The 22290-nt window shown below is 42.5% G+C and overlaps 1 protein-coding gene across 1 annotated transcript in view; it reads left to right on the top strand.

Moving 5' to 3' along the window:
• The window catches only part of ADGRA2 (adhesion G protein-coupled receptor A2), a 72342-nt gene that overhangs the window by 26310 nt on the left and 23742 nt on the right, over nt 1-22290 (top strand). The window contains exons 3-5 of the mRNA XM_042474925.1: nt 19986-20057; nt 20742-20813; nt 21793-21864. Coding sequence (XP_042330859.1) covers nt 19986-20057; nt 20742-20813; nt 21793-21864 — 216 coding nt within the window. The remainder of the gene's footprint in view (nt 1-19985; nt 20058-20741; nt 20814-21792; nt 21865-22290) is intronic.

Here is a 22290-nt window from a genome sequence, read left to right as displayed (position 1 = left end):
CTGTCAATGCCTATAGCAACACAGCTGGATCCAAAGCAGCTAGACCAATTTTCACGCATTATCTTCCTTGGCCACAGATGGAGAAAATCTGTATTGTCCCAATAATATGCTATTAATTTAAGGTTATAAAGACTGCAAAATTAGAGCAACCATTTTAATCTTTTATATCTTTGCCTTTCCTCCCAAGTCAGATTGCTGCAAATAGAACTATTTGCCCCTGCTTCAGTCTACAGGGCAGGTTGGGGTAGAGACCTATTCGTGTTTCCAAAATGGAGAAAAAAACATTGAAGGCATTAGCTGTTGTTTCTTTAATGCAGATTTATTTCTTACCCACCTCCCCATTTTATGAGGATCAGCTATACCCCTTGGATCCTGGCATAAAGCTCTCATTAATGGGAAAGGATTACTGTTCACCCGAGGAGGAGGTGAGGAGGCTGCAGTTTGGAGCTGTTCAGAGCCAATCTCCCCATCCTGGGATGTCTAAGGCCAAGTCTGAGCAAATCAGCATCAACGTTTTGAAAAGTTGCTTTGTGTTGGACAACCTCTCCTAGAATATTCCAGCTGGGGGCTCCTGGGAATTGTTGTCCAAAAAAGTAAGGTTTCCAAAGTAATACCAGTACTCTTTGACACTCCCCTTAGTTAAAGAGAGGCCTGCTGCCTTTTGACTGAGTCTATCCATTTCTCCTCCCAACCAACTGATCGGCTTTGTGTTGGCTAGGCAACCCTTGAACTTGACTCCCGAGCCGTGTTTCTTTTGGCATCCCCATGCTCCCTCCTCCCCACTTTTTGACTGCCAACCTGGAAAACTGTGTCTAATTGGGTTGGACCCCGGGGTGCTGAAAATCTCTTTAAAGTCTCATTGTTCTGGGAGCCCTGAACAAACAGCCAGACCTGATCCTCCATGTGCTCCAGATGGCATTAACCTCACGGTCACCTCTGGAATGTTCAAATTATGTTGAGAAACCAGAGCTGTCAGTCAGAGGATGCTGAATGCCTGCCTTCATGCCTTCCCTGCCAGTGTGGGGTTGTAATTTTAGCATCCCAGCAATCCATAGCACTGGCAGTGACAGTTGTAGGATAGCTGGAAAGACTGCTTAAGAACAGGGATGTTCTCATTGGGTTGTATGGAGAGATATGAGTATGTGAGTACAGTATTAATTGGAACTACCGCTGCTAAACTGGATCTGTGGCTCCTGTCTCTCCCCTCCTCCAGATATATAAAGTAAACAGTTGTAGCATTTGATTGCAGAGGTGGAGTTTAACTGATCATCTAGACTGTTGCAGTTTTTAGACTGCACCAGCCTCAGTAGTCTGTTCTTTACTTCCAGAATTTGTTTCTGTCACTAGATGTCTTCTGTTGCCAGACTTGGGATTGGCTCTAATGACTTTGAGTGGGAAATGATATTGAATTTACATCTAGTGTTGCTTTTCTCATTTTCTTCATCTTCATCATTATGATTACCCTGCCATGCAGGAGGATGCATTTCTTGAATATTTTCCCCTCTTACCTGCAGTCGGTATATTACAGAAATGGGAATCATAGAATTTCAGTGCCAAAGAATTTGTTCTGGATTTTAATACCAACCTACTGAGAAAGGGTAGTGAATGGGGGAAGAGTTCCTTCTCAGCCACTCATTCATTCACCACTGGGCCTGGCTGCTGATGGCACCAGCAAGGAGGGTCAATTAGTGCCAATTGAGATGATGGCCTTTGTGTCGCAGACACTTCCAACTAGGCTGCGCCCTGTTGCTCGCTCCACTTGGGCTTGACAAGCCGCCAGCGGATGGGAACCAACACTCTGTCACTGTGAACCTGAGCTGGGCTTGAACCCCTGACCTGGTGGGGGGAAGGATTCCCCTTCTTCAGCCATTACTTGCTTTACTCTCTCCACTTTGTATGTACCTTGCAATAGTGGAAATTAATCATGCTGTGACACTCCTCCCTCCCTTTCTTCTAGAGATTGCCCTCTTCTTCCACGTATCTGGCAGAGGGCAAATGGTTTGGAATTTGTAACATTTTGCTCCAGTGCTGATCCTTTAGGACAAATCACTGGCAAGACCTTTTTGAAAGAAATATATATAAGAGGACTTAATGCTAACCAGAGTCTCAATTCCTTATTTATTTGTTTAAATATTTATATCTTGCCATACATCCAAAGATCTCAGGGTGGCTTATAACCAAATCAATGGAAAACAATATATAATAACAATATTTTTTAAAAGATCAAAATATATATTTACTCATTTATTAATTAAAAAACAGACAATTTCAGATTAGTTAAAGCAACTCCAAACAGTGCAGTCATAAGACATGTGCAGCCTGGATAAAATCAGTTAGGTCTGAAGGCTTTAATAAGCCAGGTTTTAATATGGTGCCAATATAATCCCAACACTGGTGCCGGTTGGGACTCCCAACAGGAAGGAATTCTAAAACTGGGGTGCCACTGCAGAGAAGAAGCTTTCAGATGTCGTGCCACAATGTATTTCCTTTAGTGGTGGGACACAATGGAGGGCCCCTCTAATAGGAATCTTATTGCAGGAAGACAGTTGTAAAAGCGTGCCTCTTGTCTAATAGATTTTTCCAACTTGACAAAAGGCATGCTTATGCAATCATCTCTCTTGGGAAGAGAACGAAAGTAGCATGACAGCATGCAGAGAGGCATGGAGAAAGCTGGTATTCTCCCACTCCATATTAGTTTTCTTTTGGCGGGTTACAGACCGCCAAAAAGCAGCGATCTGCTGCCGCCACTGGTTGCAGCATCCGAGAACCACAGTAGCCAAACAGCGCAGTTCCTGGACGCTGCAAAGAAGGAGAGCAAAAATTGCGCTTCTTCTTGCACCCCGGAAGAGACGCCGGAAGTGCCAAAGCGCACACTCGCGGCGTCATTTCCGGGGTGCGGCGTGTGGACACAGAGCGTCTGCTACATCAAAATGGCGGTGGCCGTGTGGAACGGCTGCCGCCATTTCATATGGACTCAGTCCGTACTAGGGTTAGGGGTGTCTGGAAGAGACGCCCCTTTCTAATCCTAGCACGGACTGAGTCCGTTCTAGGGTGCCCATTTATAACGGGCCTTTCTTATACAATAAGTTTCTAGATCTCAGTTCTCTGGCAGGCATACATATAGAGGGCCGTTGTCTCGAGTATCAAGGTCCCAAGGCAATTTTCCACAATTGGTCAATTACCTATGAGAAGAATGCTCAATTGGGAGGATTTGGGTTTTTTTAAAAAGAGATTTCCATTTTTAAAGGGGAAACTATTTACGTCTTACATATTTTCCTTATATTATTTGCTCATTAGTTAAATTTATTTAACTGAGCTTGGATCACAGTGTCGCAAACAAACTTGTTCATTTCAGGAATCTTAGGAGTCCATCAAGCTGTCTCCTCACCTCTGGGCTTTTCAGTGCAAACATCCCACAGCGTTTGGCCACCTGCTGCTATGGAAGAGAATAGAACTAAAACACACAGTGGAAATGCCAAAGTCAACAGCCTCTTTGGGTTGGGATGAAGTGTAGGCTTGGCGTCATGCAGTCCCTTGTTTCTTAGCTCAGCCTTTTGCAGTGGCTTACCATATGGGAGGCGCAAGAATTAGCCCTCTGTCTGTTGAACATTCAGCTGGAGAAAAGCTGAATGGCCTTGGTCTCTTGTGTGCATGGTGCGGCAGCTATAATTGGAGCCTTTTCCTTTCCAGAAAGACTTGGGTGGGGTTTATGCCGCTCACCCAGGGTGGTTTTAGTCTCAATGATAGCATGAAGCGAAGGCTGCCTAAAGCAAACAGTCAAGAAAGCTTCAATAACTGGCAATTCTAAAATTGGTAACATTTGGTGTATTTGAGATGTGAATAGGTACAGACATATTTCCTCCACTGGGAAAGATGAGCGATTATTATTTTTAATAAGTATAAATAGCTTCCTAGGAAATGTCTTATGGTTCTTTATTTGCAGTTAATGGAATTGTGCATACTTTACCCTGTTCATTTTTACCACCAAGGATAGGGGAACGTTTCCTTTCAGTTTGTTTCTGATAAGCACTTACCAAAATTTTGCAGTTTCCCCCCCATATTCTGAATGGACACATCATGAGAATATTTATAAACTTCATCTGGTGGAGGATGAAAGAGAGGGAGGAATCTTACCCTTCCCAATGGGGTCATGCAAAAAGTAATCGTTGCAGTCTTTCCTAGCTTGTGTGTTCTTCCTCATTGATGACTGTTGCCATCTTGATGTTGTTTGGCCACACAAGTCCCGATTTTCATATGTGAAATGTTGGTGGGTGTGCTAGTCATATTTGTCATCACCCACCCCAGCCAACCTGGGAAAAAGCAACATAATCAATACAAAGAAATGGGAGCAGCGGGGAGTGTCGAGTCAAACTTGGACATCTCTGTTTTAGCCTCAGTCTATAGCAGTATCATTCTCTAGCTGAACAATTTATTCAGTGGTGCCATAAAGGCAGGACTTTGGTGTATAGGCCCCACTCAGAGAGTGAGCATTGCATCTTCAAATGTAGCTCGGCTGGAAGGGAAGTAAGTACATCGCCTTCTAATACAGCGTCAGGAATTGTGTGCTCCCTGATATTGTTGAACTGTACCTCCCAGCATTCTTCTCCATTGCTATGCTGGCTATGGCTGTTGGGAGTTGCAGTTCACCAACGTCTGGAGGGTCACATAACTCCCACCACTGTTCTGGACAGTAAGACTGAAGTATGCCACAGTGTCCAATCTGATCTAGTGGAATACATGGGTTTGTGTGTTCTTAACCTTTCCTCTTGTGCTGCATATCTGCAGAAAAAAGCACCCTTCCCCAATCAGTTCATTGCTGTTCAAGGATTCAAACTCAATACTTAACTTGTAGGTTGTGATCCTGGTGCACAGCTACCTGGGGGTAAGTCCTATGTCCTTTAGTGATAACTACGTCTAATATTCAGAGACAAAGCCATGTTAGTCTAGAATACCAGCATGCAAAGGGATCTTGTAGCACCTTTGTAACTACCTGTGTGAAAGAAGTTGTAGTATATGTTTTTGCAGACTTAGGTGAACTTTCTCTGATGCATGTTTCACAATTAGAAAATCTTGTAAGGATTTCATTTAGTCAGTGTTATTTCAGGTTCTTACAAATTTTATCAAAAAGATTAATAAATTAAAACCTGATCAATTTTATAGTTCAATTGGACTTACATCTGGGCAGATCATGTTGTTAGGCTGCAAATGCTAAATATACTTAGGAGGGGTATGCTCTGTTGAACATAGTGGGTCTTACCTCCAAGTAAAAACATGTAGACCTGTGCTGTTAAAATCTTTCTTTGACATCTTTAGCTCTGCTACAGCCTCTGGAAAGCAGATCTCAACTCAAATGCTAGGAGGAGCAGGGACAGAGGAAGCTTTTGCTGTGGACATACATATTATAGGCCTGTACATTTTTGTGATGCAAATTACCATTTGTATAAGAGAGGAATAAGCCTTCCAAATTGCACCATCTCAAGCCCATGTCTGGGATCTGGAGAGCAATTGCAGACAGAGGTTTTTGTTCAATTGCAAATGAAATGGCATTTCCTGTTTGCTAATTGCCTCTTTCCAAATGTTAGCCCTATTGTTCTCTTGCATGCATCTAAGCCATATTTCCAGAGCAAACCCACATCATTTCAAGAGTAAGATTTCCCCAGCAGTTTCCCTGGAGAGTAGCACGCACTCCTTTGGGTGACAACCACTGGTGGGTAGCTGCTTTTTATTGCTTGAGAAGGAGCTGCATGGAAATTTCCTAAACCCCTTTCACAGGAAGAGCGTGTCTGACTCTGACGTAAGGCACTGCCATTGCCTCTGTTTAGTTACTAGTGCTAAATCGCACCCATTTTATGCTTTGGTTTGCAGTTTGGTTTCATTAGTCTTACCTATGGGATGTCATTATGGTTTGGAAAATATATAGCGGAAAGCAACCTTCCATAAGGAGAAATGGAAAGTGAAAAGTTAATGAAATCCTGAAAAGTAATTTTATTATCTTATACTCAAAGGGGCAATCTTTCTGTGTTGTTGTTGTTGTTTTAATTTTTAGGTTCATGGCTGCAGTCTCTTGGGGTGATTTATTGGGGACTGTGTATTAGCAGTGCATGGGGCTAAAGCCAAGCATGTGGATGAGCTTCAAAAAAGGCCAACCCCATCCTTCTTCTTTCTCTGTTTCTGTCCGTGGTTTCTTTCTCCCCATCTCTTTATTTTCACCTCCTTTTTGCTCTGCTTCTTTCTCAACCAGTGGGCTGTTGGGCATGAGACAGATTGTTCTTACAGAGGGCTTTTTCAATAATAATAATAATAACAACAACAACAACAACAACAACAACAACCCGCCTTGCTCCCAGTGCAGGGACTCAAGGCGGCTTACAAATCTAAAACAATCCAATGTTAGGGTTACTTAAAATTAGGGCTGAGGATCACAGGTTCCCCACTTCTTTGTGACACCAAGCTTTATATTGGCCCACTACAGACAGGCACCCATGTATGTACTCCATATGTACTAGGGTTGCCTGGGGGCATCTCTTTTAGATGCCTGCAACCCTAGTACATATGGAGTACGTACAAAATGGCGGCGCCTTGTTCACACGGGCACCACCATTTTGACGTAACGGATGCCCAGGTGACGTTGCGAGTGCACCAATGGTGCACTGCGGCATCGCTAGCGCACCACAAAAAGAAGCAGCTTTTTGCGGCTTCTTTTTCTTGCCGACGCCAAGCCACGCAGTATATCCATTGTGGCTTGCCAGCGGCACAAACAGCACTGCCACCTTTAAGGACGGTCTGTAGCGCGCCTCTCTCTTTTTATTTGTGACATTGCTTCCTTGTCCTTAACTCCTTTAGGTTCAAAGGGCACTTCAGTTTTTTCCCCTGCCCTTAGTGTGTTTCTGTTCTTTTTGTGGGAAGGAATCAGAATTTAGGGAAATTATAAAGGATTTCTGTGCCAGTTAAAGGGTTAATCCTGATAGAAAGTGACAGCTGTGAACTCTCACACTGAACTTAGAAATATGTGTTGGCTGATAGTAACCAGATGTCTTGTGCAGAGAAATGCTGCAACAATTGCAAGGAGTGTGTGTTTGTGTCTGTGAGAGAAGAGATTTACCTTCCAAGGCATGAAATAGTGGCCAAAGGTTCAGGACATCTGTGAGTCAGTTGTCCTGCTCTCAAAACTTATTTGGCTTAAGCATTGCAATAGTTTAATTGATGCTCCAGTGCATGCAACTTAGTTTATGTTCTCCTTGCTCTCCAAACTGCCATTTGTTTATTTCCTTGTTAACTTGATTTGGATGTCCTTTTGATCGCCTTCCAAAACTTGGAGGTGATGAGTTACAAGGAACATGGTTATCTGCAAACTAGCTTCTTTGGGGGGGATAATAAGGGGGTTATGCAGTCAGACCTCAAAAACAATGTAGCAAACAACAGCAAAGTTACTTTTTTTGGTTTATGGATAAACAGTTTCAAATTAGTTTCAGAAGTTACTTTTAAGAAAATTTTTAGCAGGACTTTTTGAAGTTTTATGCCATGTTTGAAGTTTCTTCCATCAATCCTAAATGTTTGGATTACTTTTCAAACAGGGTAATGAGTAATAGGAAGGAATTGGTTTTAAAAAATTACTTTCCAAGTTCTATTGACTTCATGGTTCTGATGTAATAGAGACTATTGCCTTTCAGTTTCCTTTTCACTACTATTGTGGTGGTAGGCAGAAGGTAGATCTGGAGTTGTACATCTATGGGCATTAGGTCTAAATCAGTAAGGATTTCTGACTCTTGATCATTTAACAATAATAACAACAACATGACCCCCTTCCACCTGAATTATACGGCTACAGTTTCCCCAGAAGTCCATAGAATGGATATGTCAGATATCCCTTATAAGGGATCTCCCCATTTGAGGACTGGAAAGCATTTTCTTTTGTATAAACTAAACAAGAAGCCCCAAAACCTCTATTTGGGGCTGACAGTGGTACCTTTATAAAGATTGAAATCATATAATATATGAATGTGGACAATATGTTAATTTTATAGATGGGCACAAGGTTCCGTTAACTGAAACCAATACTGTCATTGCTATTTGTCAGTAGTTCCTCCCTGATTGTCAGCACCTCAGGTTATGAATTCTGTCTGTCCCTTATTGCTGTTTTGAAAACCTGGCAATCTTATGTGCAGATGACAATTCAGGAAGAATGCATTTAAGTGTTTGCAGAAGTGGGTATCCATGTATGCAAGTTGTATAGTCATAGCTTTTCTGTGCAGTCTTTTTTGCAGACTCCATGGAGAGAGCCATACTTCGTCATGGCTGTACATAAGATTTTTAAGCAGAGTTGGTTGAGCATGTGGCCATTGGAGATGGGAGCAGATGGTGCAATCTTGACATCTTGTTCAACAAACATTCATCCCCTCCCCCCTTGTTTCTCTTCTCCATGGGATGTCTGTCATCACCCCACATGAAGACTTGGCTCCTATTTATATTTAAAATAGCTTGTATACTTTGCCACCTTCAGAACATTTTCCACTCGATGACCCAGTCTTTCCAGTTTTATAGATAGAGATCTTGGATGAGAAAGGGGAGAGGGACTCATCAGAAGATTACCCAGTGAATACGTGGCAAGCTTGAGATTTCCATGTTGGCACCTTAGCCCAAATACTTCTCCCTAACCAGTGGACTTCATTGTCTCCTCCTTTCCTTCCACCTCCCTTCTTCTTGTCTTCTCCTTTCCTTCCACCTCCCTTCTTCTTCAGACATGCAATGTCACTGCCCCCATTCTCCTTCGCTAGAAAGCTATGCATGAGCTAAGATGTTAGCTGCTTTTGGTTTCACATAGTTGGCATAACTGGTCCAGATTCTCAGTCTCTTGGTCTCACAGTTTACATGAGAACTGCCAGCTTGTGCCAGCTGTGGATTTCGCCTGGTGTCACTGCCTTTTCCAGCTGGCCTGGGAATGGCATTTGTCATTAACCCCAGCCTTTCTGAATGCAGCCTTGTTGGAAACGTGAAGCACACATTCCTTTATTTCTTCTTCCAAATGTCTGTGCTTGCCTCTAGCATTCCCAGGAAGTGAAGGCTGACTTGAACAGAGCCGTGCTGTTTAGTTCAGCTCTTTTCGGCTGTCTTTTGTTTATGCTCTGGGTGGAATGTTGGGTTAAAATCCCAGAGACACAGATGTCCCATGGGTACTGGGGCATAGGAGTTTATATTATCTTGTTCATACTACGAAAGTCTCTGGTTTGTGTCCAAATTGCACTCTCTGTAGTAGAATATAAGTCAGCTCTGTGAGGGCTTTGCCAGCAGGCCTTGCTTGAAAGAAAATCCAAAATGATTTATTGGCTGTGCTGTGGAAAAGCTCTGATTTGAGTGTTTCCTACGGAAAAGAGCTTCAACAGAAGTGGTATTCAGAGTTGGATACTGCCTTTGATTCTGGAAACAGTTTATGCTGATGCCACTAAATAAGTTCTGATGCCAGTTGGTGCACTGAGTGTGGCCTAGAGCCTGCTGCCAGTTCTAACTAGAGTAGACCCATTGAATCAGTGGGATGTACCGTCTGTTGGCTCACCATTCAATAGTTGATTGAATGAGTCTGTTTTAATTAGGATGATTCAAGAGGATGCCAACCTATATGTGTTTTCTTCAGGATACTGAAGGACGATTCTCGGGAGACAAGAATACCTTCAGAACCATAATAGTTATGGATTACAATTCCCATGATTCCTCACCACTGGCTATGCAGGATATAGCTGAGAGGAGCTACAGTCCAACATTATCTGAAGCTGGTTGCCTTAACCAATCTAGAAACATGCCAGGAATAAAATGTGCTTTTACTCTAACTCTCAATGTATGTGTGCTCAGAATTAAAATACAATAATTCAGTGGACAAATATGTATAGGATTGTGACACTGATTCGCATCCATGGCTGTGGATGTTTTAAAGTCATTGATTTCTGCAGCCATGTGATCCCTCTTTTTCTTTTGCTTATTTACCTATCCAGGTGAGCAGGAGCTGTCCTTTCAGCACTATCCTCCACCTGCCTCACCTGGAGTGTTTTTTCGTCTTCTGAAACTGCTGCCAAATGGGGTTTTACTGCAGATCATTCAGCAACAAACTCTTTTGCCTCCTTTGGCAAAGCTAATGTCAGTTGTGCTGTCAGGATCCAGTTCAACTATCTGCCTTTCAAAGCATGTTTTCATAGTTTGCAGGTAGTAATGTTGGTCTATTGCTCAAAGAAGTGCCGAAAGGAATTGGTCTTTGAAGGATCTGAGTAAGACATTTGTATATGTTTGTCAGCTTTTCTGGGTTAAAATCAGGCAAAGTTATTACACTAAAGTTAAAGACTATAATCCCTGCTGATGTCACCATTTGCTTTGGTTTGTCTTTTCATCCTTTGTGACAAGCGTGTGTTTTCTTAGCCCTGCCTATGCCTGGTCGCCTTTAGGATGAACACAGTTCTTGCTGGAAATTTGTATGTTCTTTGGCATTGTTTTCCCTTTCTTTGTCCTTTATGTCATTTCTTACATGCCCCTAAGTTTTATTCTTGGCTTATCCACAGGTCATATCAAAATCCATAATTTTGGACCCCAAACCTGCCCTCGACTTATATATGAGGTCAACTTATAACTGAGTATATATGGTACATAGGTTACGTGTCCCTAGGTCACTACCCATTGTCTGTTGCAATGGAAGGAAGATGGAGGACAAAGATCTGTCCCAAAAGAGAATTTTGAGTAATTGTTGATCATTGTAAAGGATGAAGTACATCAGAACATCTCACCTGTTTCTGCAGGTTGTTGTCTCCCACTTTTTAGGTGACTCGGTCATTCAGCAACTGCATAAAACTTGAAAATGGCTGTTTCAGCAAAGTGGTAACCTTGCTTCTAAAAACCACCTGTTGCTAAAACTTCTCCTTTGCTGGCATCTGTGGCTTGGCAGTTCAATGAAGCAACAGTCCCCCAGGAGACAAAGGAGGCCTTCAGCGAGCAGAGGTCCACCATCTAAGCTCAGGCAAAAGCAAACTGGGAGGGAAGGCCTTTATTGTCACAAAGGAAATGAGTCTCCATCTACAGAGAACAGGGCAATCTTTGTTCGAGGAGGTTGTGTGACTCCTGTGGGTTGACTCCTGGCTGAGCATAGATGCATTGCTGTGTCTGTTACTGTACATTGTGGAATATGGTTTTTCCTTTCCAGTTGGATGAGTTTAGAGAGGAGATATTTTCATCTGTTTCCAGCTTTTCTCAAGCCCTATTTGAAATTGAGACATGCTGCCAGCTGGTTTGTTCATATGAGAATGCATGATCAAATGTGGCTGAGATCTGGAAGAGAAAGAGATTCCTGTTTTCCATCTGGAAATGTGTTTCCCTTTACTTGAGCTTCAGGATACTCATAAGACACTTTGCTGTCTGAGGCGAAGTGCAAAATGGCTCCCCAGCTTTGTGTTTCTTATACAGAAACTGGCAGGGCTCCCAGTTGAATCTTACCTAAACACTCCCAATAGGATAGCATCTCATTTATTTGTTTGTTTAAATATTTCTACCCTTGATATTTAAAGTAAACCAGTGTGGTGTAGTGGTTTCAGCATTGGACCAATACTCTGTGAGACCAATGTTCAAAGCCCCATCCAGGCATGGAAACCCACTCTCTCAAACCCCCTCTGAACAAATCTTGCCAAGAAAACCCTGTAATAGAGTCACCTTAGGTTCACCATAAGCCGGACACAACTTGAAGGCACACAACATTATACAGCTGGCCCTCCATATCCATGTATTCTTTATCCACAGATTCAACCATCCATGGTTTGAAAACAGTAATACTGTATATATATTCCAAAAAGCAAACCTGAGGTCCCAATCCATTTAGAGCTTTAAATGTCATCACAAGCACCTTGAATCTAAACCAGAAATCTTTTGACAGCCAATGCTGTTCTTTTAAGACTGGCATCATAACTTGCATACTAGCTTAGGGAAACCAAAGACAGGCCATGTGGCGCTTACGTCTCTATCCTTCAACAAATGAGAATGGGCAAGAGTCTCAGGAGGAACATCCCAGGGAATAATGTTGTTGCTTCTCCACAACATGTGCCACCTGAGGCTGTTACTTCAGTCTAGATATTGTCAGAGCCACCCCAATGAACAGAATAATGAACTGAAGGATAGTGTACTGATAGCAGAGCTGTATGGGTTTGTCTTCACTTTGTCTGTTTTGAAATTACATCTCGAGCAGGGCTTTATTAAAGGGAAGCGGCTAATGCTTTGTGCTTGAACAGAGCCGTCCCAGCCACATCTAACTTAGTGGTGTTGTCAAAACCTCACATATTCTGGTCCAGAAATATGACTCTCGCAGGAGCTCACAGGGCTCTCAAATTTGGGATGAACAGCAAAGTGAACTGGGTTTATCTATCTATTTATGGCTTCCTGGCACACTATGGCCCACCAAAAGAGAAGACAGAGAAAGAAGAGATACTATATCACTAAGGTTTGAATCTCTGCTGGGCCATGGGAAACCACTGGGTTACCTTGGGTAAGTCACATTCTCTTAGCCTCAGAATAGGGGAAAGGGAAACCCCTCTGAACAAATCTTGAAAAGAAAGTCTCATGATAGTTTTGCCTTAGGTCTGCCATAAATTGAAAACAACTTGAAGGCACACAACAACTGGGAAGTGCAAAATTCCAACCCCTTTTCCTCTTCCCCACTGAGTTAATTGACTGCAAACCACTTTTCACATTGAACTGAGTTTCCAACAATTGAAATATGCTGACAGTGATGGGGAAAAGTGGCAGGAGGAGGAAGTAACACAGATTTTAAAAAGCAATATTTGATTGCTGTTGATGTATGCCTTAATGTCGTTTCTGGCTTAAGGTAACTCTATAGGGGGAAGCTTTGCCTTTCTCTGAGGCTAAGAGAGTGTGACTTGGCCTGGGTTTCCATGGTCCAGCAGGGATTCGAGTCCTGGTCTCCAGAGTTATAGTAAAGCAAAGGCCTCTGAACAAATCTTGCCAAGAAAACTGTGTAATAAGCTCACTTTTGGGTCACCATAAGTCAGAAAGGACTTGAAGGCACACAAGAACAGCAGCAGCAACAACAACAAGGGAAACATGCCGTCATGAGATAGGAACAAAGCAATAATGGAATTAGCACAGTTTGTTCCTGCTATACTATAACTCATGGTGTGATAAAGGCCTTATTTACAGTGGGTTGTTACACTGATAGATGTTGCTGCTTTTAAGTTGGAAAAGGCCATCTTCTACCCTTCTTTGTGTTGTGGAACACAGAGGGGCGTGTGTATGCGCATGCACACACACACACACATTATCATTTGTGCATGCATGTTATCATTTGTGCATGCGCACTGTGAGTAATTACTTTTAAACACTGTGCAGCTGCAGCCATCTGTATGGTGAAGTATGGCAGCTGTTTGACAGGAAAAAGAGCAGGAAATGAACTGGAGCAGGAATGCAGTGCTAGAATTACAAGGGGAGCAAGGAAAGGAGTTTTGTTCCCCTTTCTTTATGTGATCCTCTTCCCAGCTACTGTTTTACAAGGTTTCAGAGGGATCCATAGTTTGGCTACAGTTGTAAGGAGTTGAAGGCTTCTGGATTTCCATCCCCAGTCACATGAACACTGCTGCAAAGGGGCGAAAACATTCATATTGCATTATATTAAAACCCTGAATTCAGTTTGTATCAATGGATGTAAGCGGAAGACAAAGGGGAAAGTGGGAGGAGGAGAAACTGGAACGTTTTAAAAAGCAGCTGCAAAAGTGGGATAACAGAGGTTTTGCAGGTGTGTCCCTGCCAAATCAAGACAGTAGGAGGGTATACATGAAAGATCTGTGATTGAATATTTGGTACCGATATTTGATTATTTGATATTGGTCACATAATAGTTTAATCACAGGAAACTACTTCAGCAGACATTGATATAGAAAGGTGGACTAAGCTGCCTTTTTTCCTAGATGGGTAGGCTAGCCAGACGAGTGCTAGACAGCCTGAAAGACAAACAGAAGGGTCCTTGAACAGATCAAGCCTGAAGTCTCCTTGGAAGCCAAGATGATGAAACGTGAGGCTGTTGTACTGTGGCCACATCATGAGAAGGCATGGCTCATTAGAAAAGAGAATAATGCTAGTAAAGGTGGAAGGCAGTGGATAGAGAGGAAGACCGCATCATATGGCTAGACTCATAGAAGTCTGATATGCACTTAGAATCATAGAGTTGGAAGAGACCACATGGATCTACAAGACTTAAGCATAGCAGTGGAGGAAAGGAGGACTTCTTCATCTCTCATCCAGAGTCACCAGAGTAGGGGCCAACTCAAGGGCAGTTAACCACAACAATACTGGCAATGAAAATGGCAGATGGACATTGCTGGGGGGAAATAGCAATTCCTGTTTGAACACGGTTTAGGGGTGGTGATTCAGTCTGAAAAAAGAAGGGGCAGAGCAATCCATATATCAGCCAATGATGAAAGGCAGAGAGGGAGGAAGAGGAGAAAGCTCCTTCTCAAAGTTCTGGCTGTTAAATTTATTGCACACATCTGGAAGGGCTGCTGGGGAAAGAGTTAACAACAAATTCAGCCGGCACAGGAAGGAAATCCATCTAGATTTCACAAGAAACTAAATGTGGAAAGGGAAAAGGTCTCTCGCTCTGTGTGCATGCATTTTTTTTTTATTTTTACTTTTTGTGGACAATGACAGTTGGATTATATCCACCTGGATCTGGATGTTTCTTTTAGAGGAAACATCCAAAAAGGACACAAATTGGAAGACAATGGCTGGTTAGACTCTTGGTGGAGAGCAGGAAGCAGTAAATGCAGCCTCAGAAATACTACACTGAACCCTGTTTTTCCAGAGTCCTAGTACTCTAACACTCAAAACTTTACCACAGTGACTCTCTATATGCATTATTATTATTATTATTATTATTATTATTATTATTATTATTATTATTACCCTGCCTCTCCCATTCAGATTGAAGCGGCATGCATATATTCATACTGATGTTTTTGTATGGTTTTTAATCTGTCTTGGTTTTAGTAATTCCACCTTGAGTGGGAAAATGAGGGATATAAATGAATTATAAAATAAATAAAAGCCAATAATCAAGATCATCAAGAGACTATAATTACAAAAACCAAGGCAACACAACTTCTGAAGTTGGTCTCCCAAGAAAGCTATTGGTTGGGTTCCAACAGTAATTCTTGTGGAATGTAAACCTGCATCAGTGTTATTGCACTGGGCTTCCATGCTCCCCATCCATGCAATGGCTAATTAGTTGGAAACAGTTGTTGTAGTAACCTGCCTTTGAGTTGACTTTGACTTATAGTGACCCTATGAATGAGACATCTCCAAGTCTCCCTATCCTCAACCAGAAGGAATCATAAATTGATGAAATTATCACAGAAGCAGGGGGAATGCACAATTATTCCTGGTTGGTAGAAACATAAGAATCAAATTATGTGCTTTTTGGTGATGTGTGACTGAATCTCCTGATGTTGTCATCTTGTACTCGTTTGGCAAAGTCAGTAATTTTACTAGTCCACATGTCATAAAACAATGCAACGATGCATCACAGCTGTGGATTCCAACACCTCTATAGCAATTCCCACACATCTGCATCTACTGGCAAGATCTGCTAAAAGGAAGCTAGTGGAAACTTTTGAGCTTCCTTCAAGGAGAGATCTAGACAGAGGCCTTTTGTTGGTTGCCTTGAGAAGAGCCCTTCATTCTTAGTTATCACATGTTTATAAGATAGTTGCAGCTGAAGTAACAACTTTGCCCTCAGGGCTTATGGCACATGTTCATTCCCCCTTCCATTGCTCTGCTCAGCACTGTCAGCTGGCCTGTAGATGCTATGATATCTGATTTCTTCACACAGGGGTGAGCTTGGATTCTCCAAACTGGCATATTGCTACAGCTGGAACATTACCATTCACACCTGGCCCTACTGCATGGCATTGGTTGGCTGCTGGGGACCCATCACACATACACCTATGCTGAGCTCACTTTTAAAAAATTAAACAGTGGTAGAAAGTAACTAGGATGGGATGCCAAGTGCATGAGTCTCTTGGTTTCCTTCCTTTGTTTTGTCTTATTCCTTATCTCCCAGAAGTTGGAGCGTAGCCTTCATCCCCACATGTTATCATGATCGCCAGCCATTCGAGTTGCCAAAAACACCTCCATCCTTGCAAGGGAAAAGCTGTATACTCCCACCACCCATTTCTCTTTGTTTATTAATTCTCTGAAATAAAACCTCATTTAAACAAAGGGCCTCTGGCCTGCGGCCATGGCTGGGGAACATTTGTGCCAAAAGGGAAAAGAGTTCAGCTTTTTGAAAAATTATCCTACCCTTCCCCAAAGGAGTTTAAGATGGGAACACATCGTGTCTTTCTCCTCCTCCCCATTTTATCCTAGCATTGATCCTGTGAGGAAGGCTAAGTGAGTGACTGGTTCACACAGTTTTGAAGGCTTCTCTCTGCAGTATTGGTCTGACACTTTAACTGCAACACTATACTAGAGCTCTTATGCTCCAAGATAACCCAGTTGCCCATTTAGCACCCATTAGTTGTATATACTGTGGCAATTTTACAGATCAGGGAACAGAGATTCAGCCTATGTTGGGCTGGGGGACTACAGTCACGTTCAAGACTCAGATTATAGCCTCAGTTTTAGCCCTGAAACAAGATCATGCCCTCTAACATGTCACAGATGAAAACCAGGACACATGTGGCCAAGCAACATCAGAGTTTGGTCCGGATGGCAAGGGTTCTTAATGCAGAGGAACACACAAGTTAGGAGAGGCTGCAGCACTTTGCTTTCCCCTAAGCCTACTGTGAAAGGAAAGTTTTATCTTCTCCTTTCCTTTTCTGCCATCTTTATTAATAGAGTGAAAACTACTTTTGGATTCTGAACTCAGTTTGCAGCAAGTGAAGTGCTTGAGGACAAAGGGAGAAAATGGAAGAAGAGAGAAACTGGGGCATTTAAAAAGTTGGTGAAAAAGTGGGACAACAGCGGATTAATCAGGACTGACCTTATCAAATCAGGAGAGTTGGAAGGTATGCTAGATACCTCGGTGACATTAGCGGTCAATCCAAGTGCATTTGCACAACCAAGGCTAGTGAGACAACTGTTCACACTCCAACTGGCCATGGTGACATATGCCTTAGCTACATCCCATCTGGAATATAGTAATGTGCTCTCAAAAATTTACTCATTTCAGAAACCATGATCTCAATCCACTTCCCCACCAGCTGCTAGAGTTATAGAATCATAGAGTTGGAAGAGACCTCAAGGGCCAACCCTCTGCCATGCAGGAATACACAATTCTGTTACTTGTGATTATGAGGGGAAGAGAAGAAGAAACCTTATTATATTATTCACAAGCACATTGAATAGCATGTTCACTTTGACAACTTGAAAACCTAGTTGCAAGTCATTTGAAGTTTGAAGGTCATATTAGTGGGCAATGAATACTGGCTGACTGCCTCAAGTAGGAAAATGATAATAAGAGGGTGACCTGCAATAGAGACTCATGAAACTGGGCATGGCTATCTGATACAGATCCTGAAGGGAAACACTCCACACTTGGCAATATTTTGTTACAGGACCCAATGTGTGTGTAGCAACAACAGCCGCAAAATCTGGCAATAATTTTTAAGTTGAGAACTAAGAATGTTGTAAGCATGCCCATTCCCCCCTCCCCGTAAAATATTGGACAATATAGTTCTTAGAAAGACGGTTTTTGTAATGCACACACTATGTGGTTGTGTATGTGTCAGGCATTTGAAGAAGAGCCCTTTCTTAATGCTTTCCAATCCTGGTTTCTGAGTCCAGCTGTCTGCTTGGGTTTAAAGGAATGGTTTCTCTTGCAGCTTTTGTTCTTTTCTGCTTTAAAGTATGATTTAGAGCAGCAGCTGTGGGGAACATGGTCTGCGTGACTTTGCTCATCTCACCTTCCTACAGAATCTCAGAGACTTGGGGGCAGGGGAAGAGAAGAAAGCAACAGGTTAATGCCTGGAAGACTACAGATTCTGATCTTATCACTAACAAATTTCCAAAATGAGTAATCTGTAAGTAAAGGGCCTGCACTTTTGCCTGCATCTACAGACAATGAGGGAAAGAGAGATTTATCCAGCATGGTAGTATACCCTCCAACCAGGGCGACCAGATGTCCTCCTTTTCTAGGACATGCTCTACATTTTGACCTTCTGCCCAGGAGGAATTACAAAGTGTTCTCCATTTTGAGCATGGCTAAGAAGCATGCAACAAAATATCCCCCTTTTGCATGGCCAAATTCAAATCATATATCTATTTCCAGTGTGGAAAAGGCTATGTTGTACCTGCCTACCGCGTAACTGTTAGAAATTTGGAGAAGGGGAGGTGTGGAGAGGTGGAAATCCTAACCCAACAATTCAAGTATGTTTGAATACACAAAGACTAAACTTTTCAAGAGCTAACTTGAGGTCTCTTCCAACATGATTTTGTGAAAGATGGTCTTGCAAGTGCATGCACATGAGGCCAGAGGTTCTCTTCTTTTCCAGAGCAGGGTGGAAGTGTTTTTTTTCTGCAGCGTTCAATCTGCCTGACTAGAGCTATTAGGCATATGGGTGGCTGATGTATGTGTGTTTTCCTTCTTTCTTATTACATGGCACAAAGTGTGATGGAGAAGCAACAATTAACTGGGGAGTGGAAGGGCCAGATGAGGGATCTTAATGAATTACAGAACAATAATGAACCTCCTGCAGCTACAAGCATGCTTTGATGTGAAGTTAATATGGCAACGAGTGCCTTTAGGCTCTGAAAACTGCCCCTCATGTCAACCTCCTTGTCTCCCTGGAAGGAAATCCATCACTGTATTTCACAGCAAAAGAAAAGAAAGATAAAAGATGCTCTCTGATGTACAAGATCAATTCTAGCAGCGGGGGCTTAGTCAGAAGATTGTGGGTATAAGACTGCAGTTCAGACATCAATGTGTGATTGTCCTCCCAGTTTTTATTAATGCAAAGAAAGCATTAATATACCTGCACATTTCATGGGGACATGTGTGACCAAGCAACGTCGGTGTGTGGTCAAGGTGGCAAAAATTCTTAATGAGGAAAAACACACAAGCTATGAAAGGCTGCAGCAGTTTGCTTTTCCCTGAGTTTATATAAGGTAGGCCCACCATGGCACTACCTTTTGACAGTGGTGGGATTGCGTTCTCCTGTGAAGCCAGAGGCTATGCAATCTGCCTCTGTGCCTTAGGCAGGAGAAAATGCATGAGAAAGTTAAATGAGTATCATTCCTCTATGTATAAAAAATTTAAAAGCTGTCAATAAAATGTTAACAGCAAAAAGTACAAACACAACAGAACCTGGATATATACTTATTTTAGGAGACATTGGAGCCAGTAGGCCTATGTTTTGCCCCAGTGTCCAAAGAAGAGGCAACCCACCATCCATTGAGAATAATAACCTAAGATCCAGAGCTTGCAAAAGTAAACGTCTGGGATGACAATGCCCAGAATCCTGCAGCCAGCATGGTCACTAAGAATGGTGGACTAGACTCTGGGACATGTGGTTAATGGAGCCAATGGCAGATAATAACAACAGAGTGAGAGGCTTACACTCTGGATTGACTTTTCATAAGATTTGGCACCCATTTATTGAATATATCCAGCAAGATTTAGTCGCTAGACATCCCCCAATTTTAGCTAAATTTTTATGGAAAGATGTCTTTCAGGATCCCCAAACACACCTTTTATCTATAACTTTCAGAGCCTTACCTGGTTTATTGCCTGTATCTATTGTTCATTTGGTGTGTTGTTTGTTGTCATGTTTTGTTTTAGAATGTATTAATACAGTTGTAATAAAAACAACAACAAAAAAAGAATGGTGATTGGGGAATTCTGAGAATTTTCAGCAGAAGTGTTACTTTTTCATGTTCTGCTGAGGTACTTTCCACACACTCCTCAACCTAATTTCTAAATTTCTAATTTCTAAATGGACTTAATTATCTTTTTTCAGAGATATAAAGAACAACCTGATTAGCACCATCCAGCCTGGAGCTTTTCTTGGTCTCTCAGACCTAAAACGTCTGTAAGTACTATTCAAAGCCACTGTGTGCTAGAAATATTGGTAGTTTCTCTACTTTCATGGGCATCCTGCACCCCTAACTTCTGCAAAAGTTGTGGGCTGATTGTACCTCAAGAAATGACCAGCTCTATCAAATTACACAATTATAGTGCTAAGATTCTACTTTAACTGCCCTAGCTGAATCCTATGGAATCCTGGGATTTGCAATTTAGAGAGGAACATTCAGGATTCTCATCGAGAGAGAGACTACAATCCCCAAGATTTCATAGATGTTGCTGTGGCAGAATATGACTCTATAACTGAGAACGTGGCTTCAGTCCCACCAATTGTTAGTGCACTCCTCAGTGAACTTTTGTCATCCTATCCCTTTTTATTTGTGCATGGAAAAGTTGTTTTGTGGACTGCAGTAGCAAGATTCCTTGGCTGGGAGAGAAACTAAAAGTAGTGCTTGGACATATTACTTCTTTGCACTACAGCTCCCAGGATCCCAAATCAGCATGGCCAATGGCCATGATAGTTGGATATTCTGGGAGTTGTAGTCCAAAGAAGGAATATTTCCAAGCTGTACTTTTAGCTCCTTTCTTGGTCCCTTGGTTTCATGTTTCCTCTTGACAGATCAGTCTTGGTTAGTCTCCCAGGCTGTCCACAGTCTTTCTATATCCCTTTCTTCTTTTGATTATTTAACAGGGATCTCTCCAACAATCGCATCGGCTGCCTCAGCACTGGCATCTTCCAGGGACTGACCAGTCTCGTCCGCTTGTGAGTAGTTGGTGTTGTGAGTTGTGATGAGCTTTGAGTCTGGCATGTATGGTGTCTGTCATCCCCATTCATCAGCATGATCCCTTTGCTAACAAAGATATGTACAAGATACCCATCTTTCTGCTTTTGGTATTCTCCAATTATTATTCTTCAGGTAGAGTGAGCCAGAGGTTTCTGAAATCTGCTTATGCCTCTCTTTTTCAAGGAGGATGCATAATCAGTGGACACCACTCCATGTCTGCAGTGTATAACTCAAAAGGTGTGTCTGTGCACACTGGTGCATGTGTGCATGCATGCACACACATACCCAAACACACCAACCATTGCCCCATGGTGCCATTGAGCTGAGAGTGTGTGCCAGCTCAAATTACTAGTTAATTCTCCTGAGACAGATTCATGAGAAGGCTGTCAAAGGTTTCTGATCTTGAGGGCCTCTAGGAGCAAATGCAGCCTGCCTCTGAACACTAGTCATGGGAGGAACAATTGGAGAAGGCTATTGCTCTGGGATCTTTCTTGTGGGTTCTGGTTTATTCCATACAGGAAACAGAATGCTGCACGAGAAAGGCCTTTGGCGGCATGTGGAGCTTTAGCAGGTTTTGGCACCTACAAAAAGGGGCTTGGGAGCCTCCCTTTCCCCATCCTTGTTCTAAATATTAATTGTTAGGAAGAGGAGAGGGAGAGGGCACTGCCTTTAAACTGGGATGGAGAACCTTTGGTTCTCCCATTGTTGCTGAACTACAGTCGCATCATTTGCTGCCATTGACTAGAGTACACAGGAGTGTAGGGGAACTGGAGTCCATCAGTATGAGAGACATAGGATCCCAAGACTGGATTTAAGACCTCTATCTGGGTGTCGTTGCTCAACTTGCCTGCATATGAAGCAGTTTCCCAGCTCTTGAGGAGAGCAATCTGCTTGACTAGATGGGCCATTTTTCTGACCTAACAGAGCGCTTCTCATTTCCTGCATTCTCTTTGACAGGAACGTGTCGGGGAATATTTTCTCCAGCCTCCAGCATGGAGTCTTTGATGAGCTACTATCTCTGAAAGTACTGTGAGTATTTTCTTCTGTGTGAGTTTGAAAGAAGGAAGAGGCAGGGAAAACAGACTTGCCAGTGTATCAGTACACATCTTTACAATTCACTAACGGAGTTCCTTAGTGCCTTTGCTACATAGGCTGCATCTGCACTGCAAAAATAATCCCATTTGTGAATGGCTTAACTGCCAAGTCAATGCTATGGCATCTTGGGATTTATTGTCTGTTGTGGCACCAGAGCTCTCTCATAGAGAAAGCTAAATCTCTTACAAAACTACAAATTCCATAATTCCATAGCTTTGAGAGCCCTTTCACCTCCCTGGTATCAATGGGAGTGAGGAGGCTGAAAGTCTGAATAAACAAAAAGACACTTGGTTACATACAGTCAGCCCTTCCTTCCTTCCTTCCTTCCTTCCTTCCTTCCTTCCTTCCTTCCTTCCTTCC

This window comes from Sceloporus undulatus, chromosome 6, assembly GCF_019175285.1.
Source record: "Sceloporus undulatus isolate JIND9_A2432 ecotype Alabama chromosome 6, SceUnd_v1.1, whole genome shotgun sequence".
NCBI lineage: Eukaryota > Metazoa > Chordata > Lepidosauria > Squamata > Phrynosomatidae > Sceloporus > Sceloporus undulatus.
This window is presented reverse-complemented; position numbering and strand designations above follow the sequence as displayed.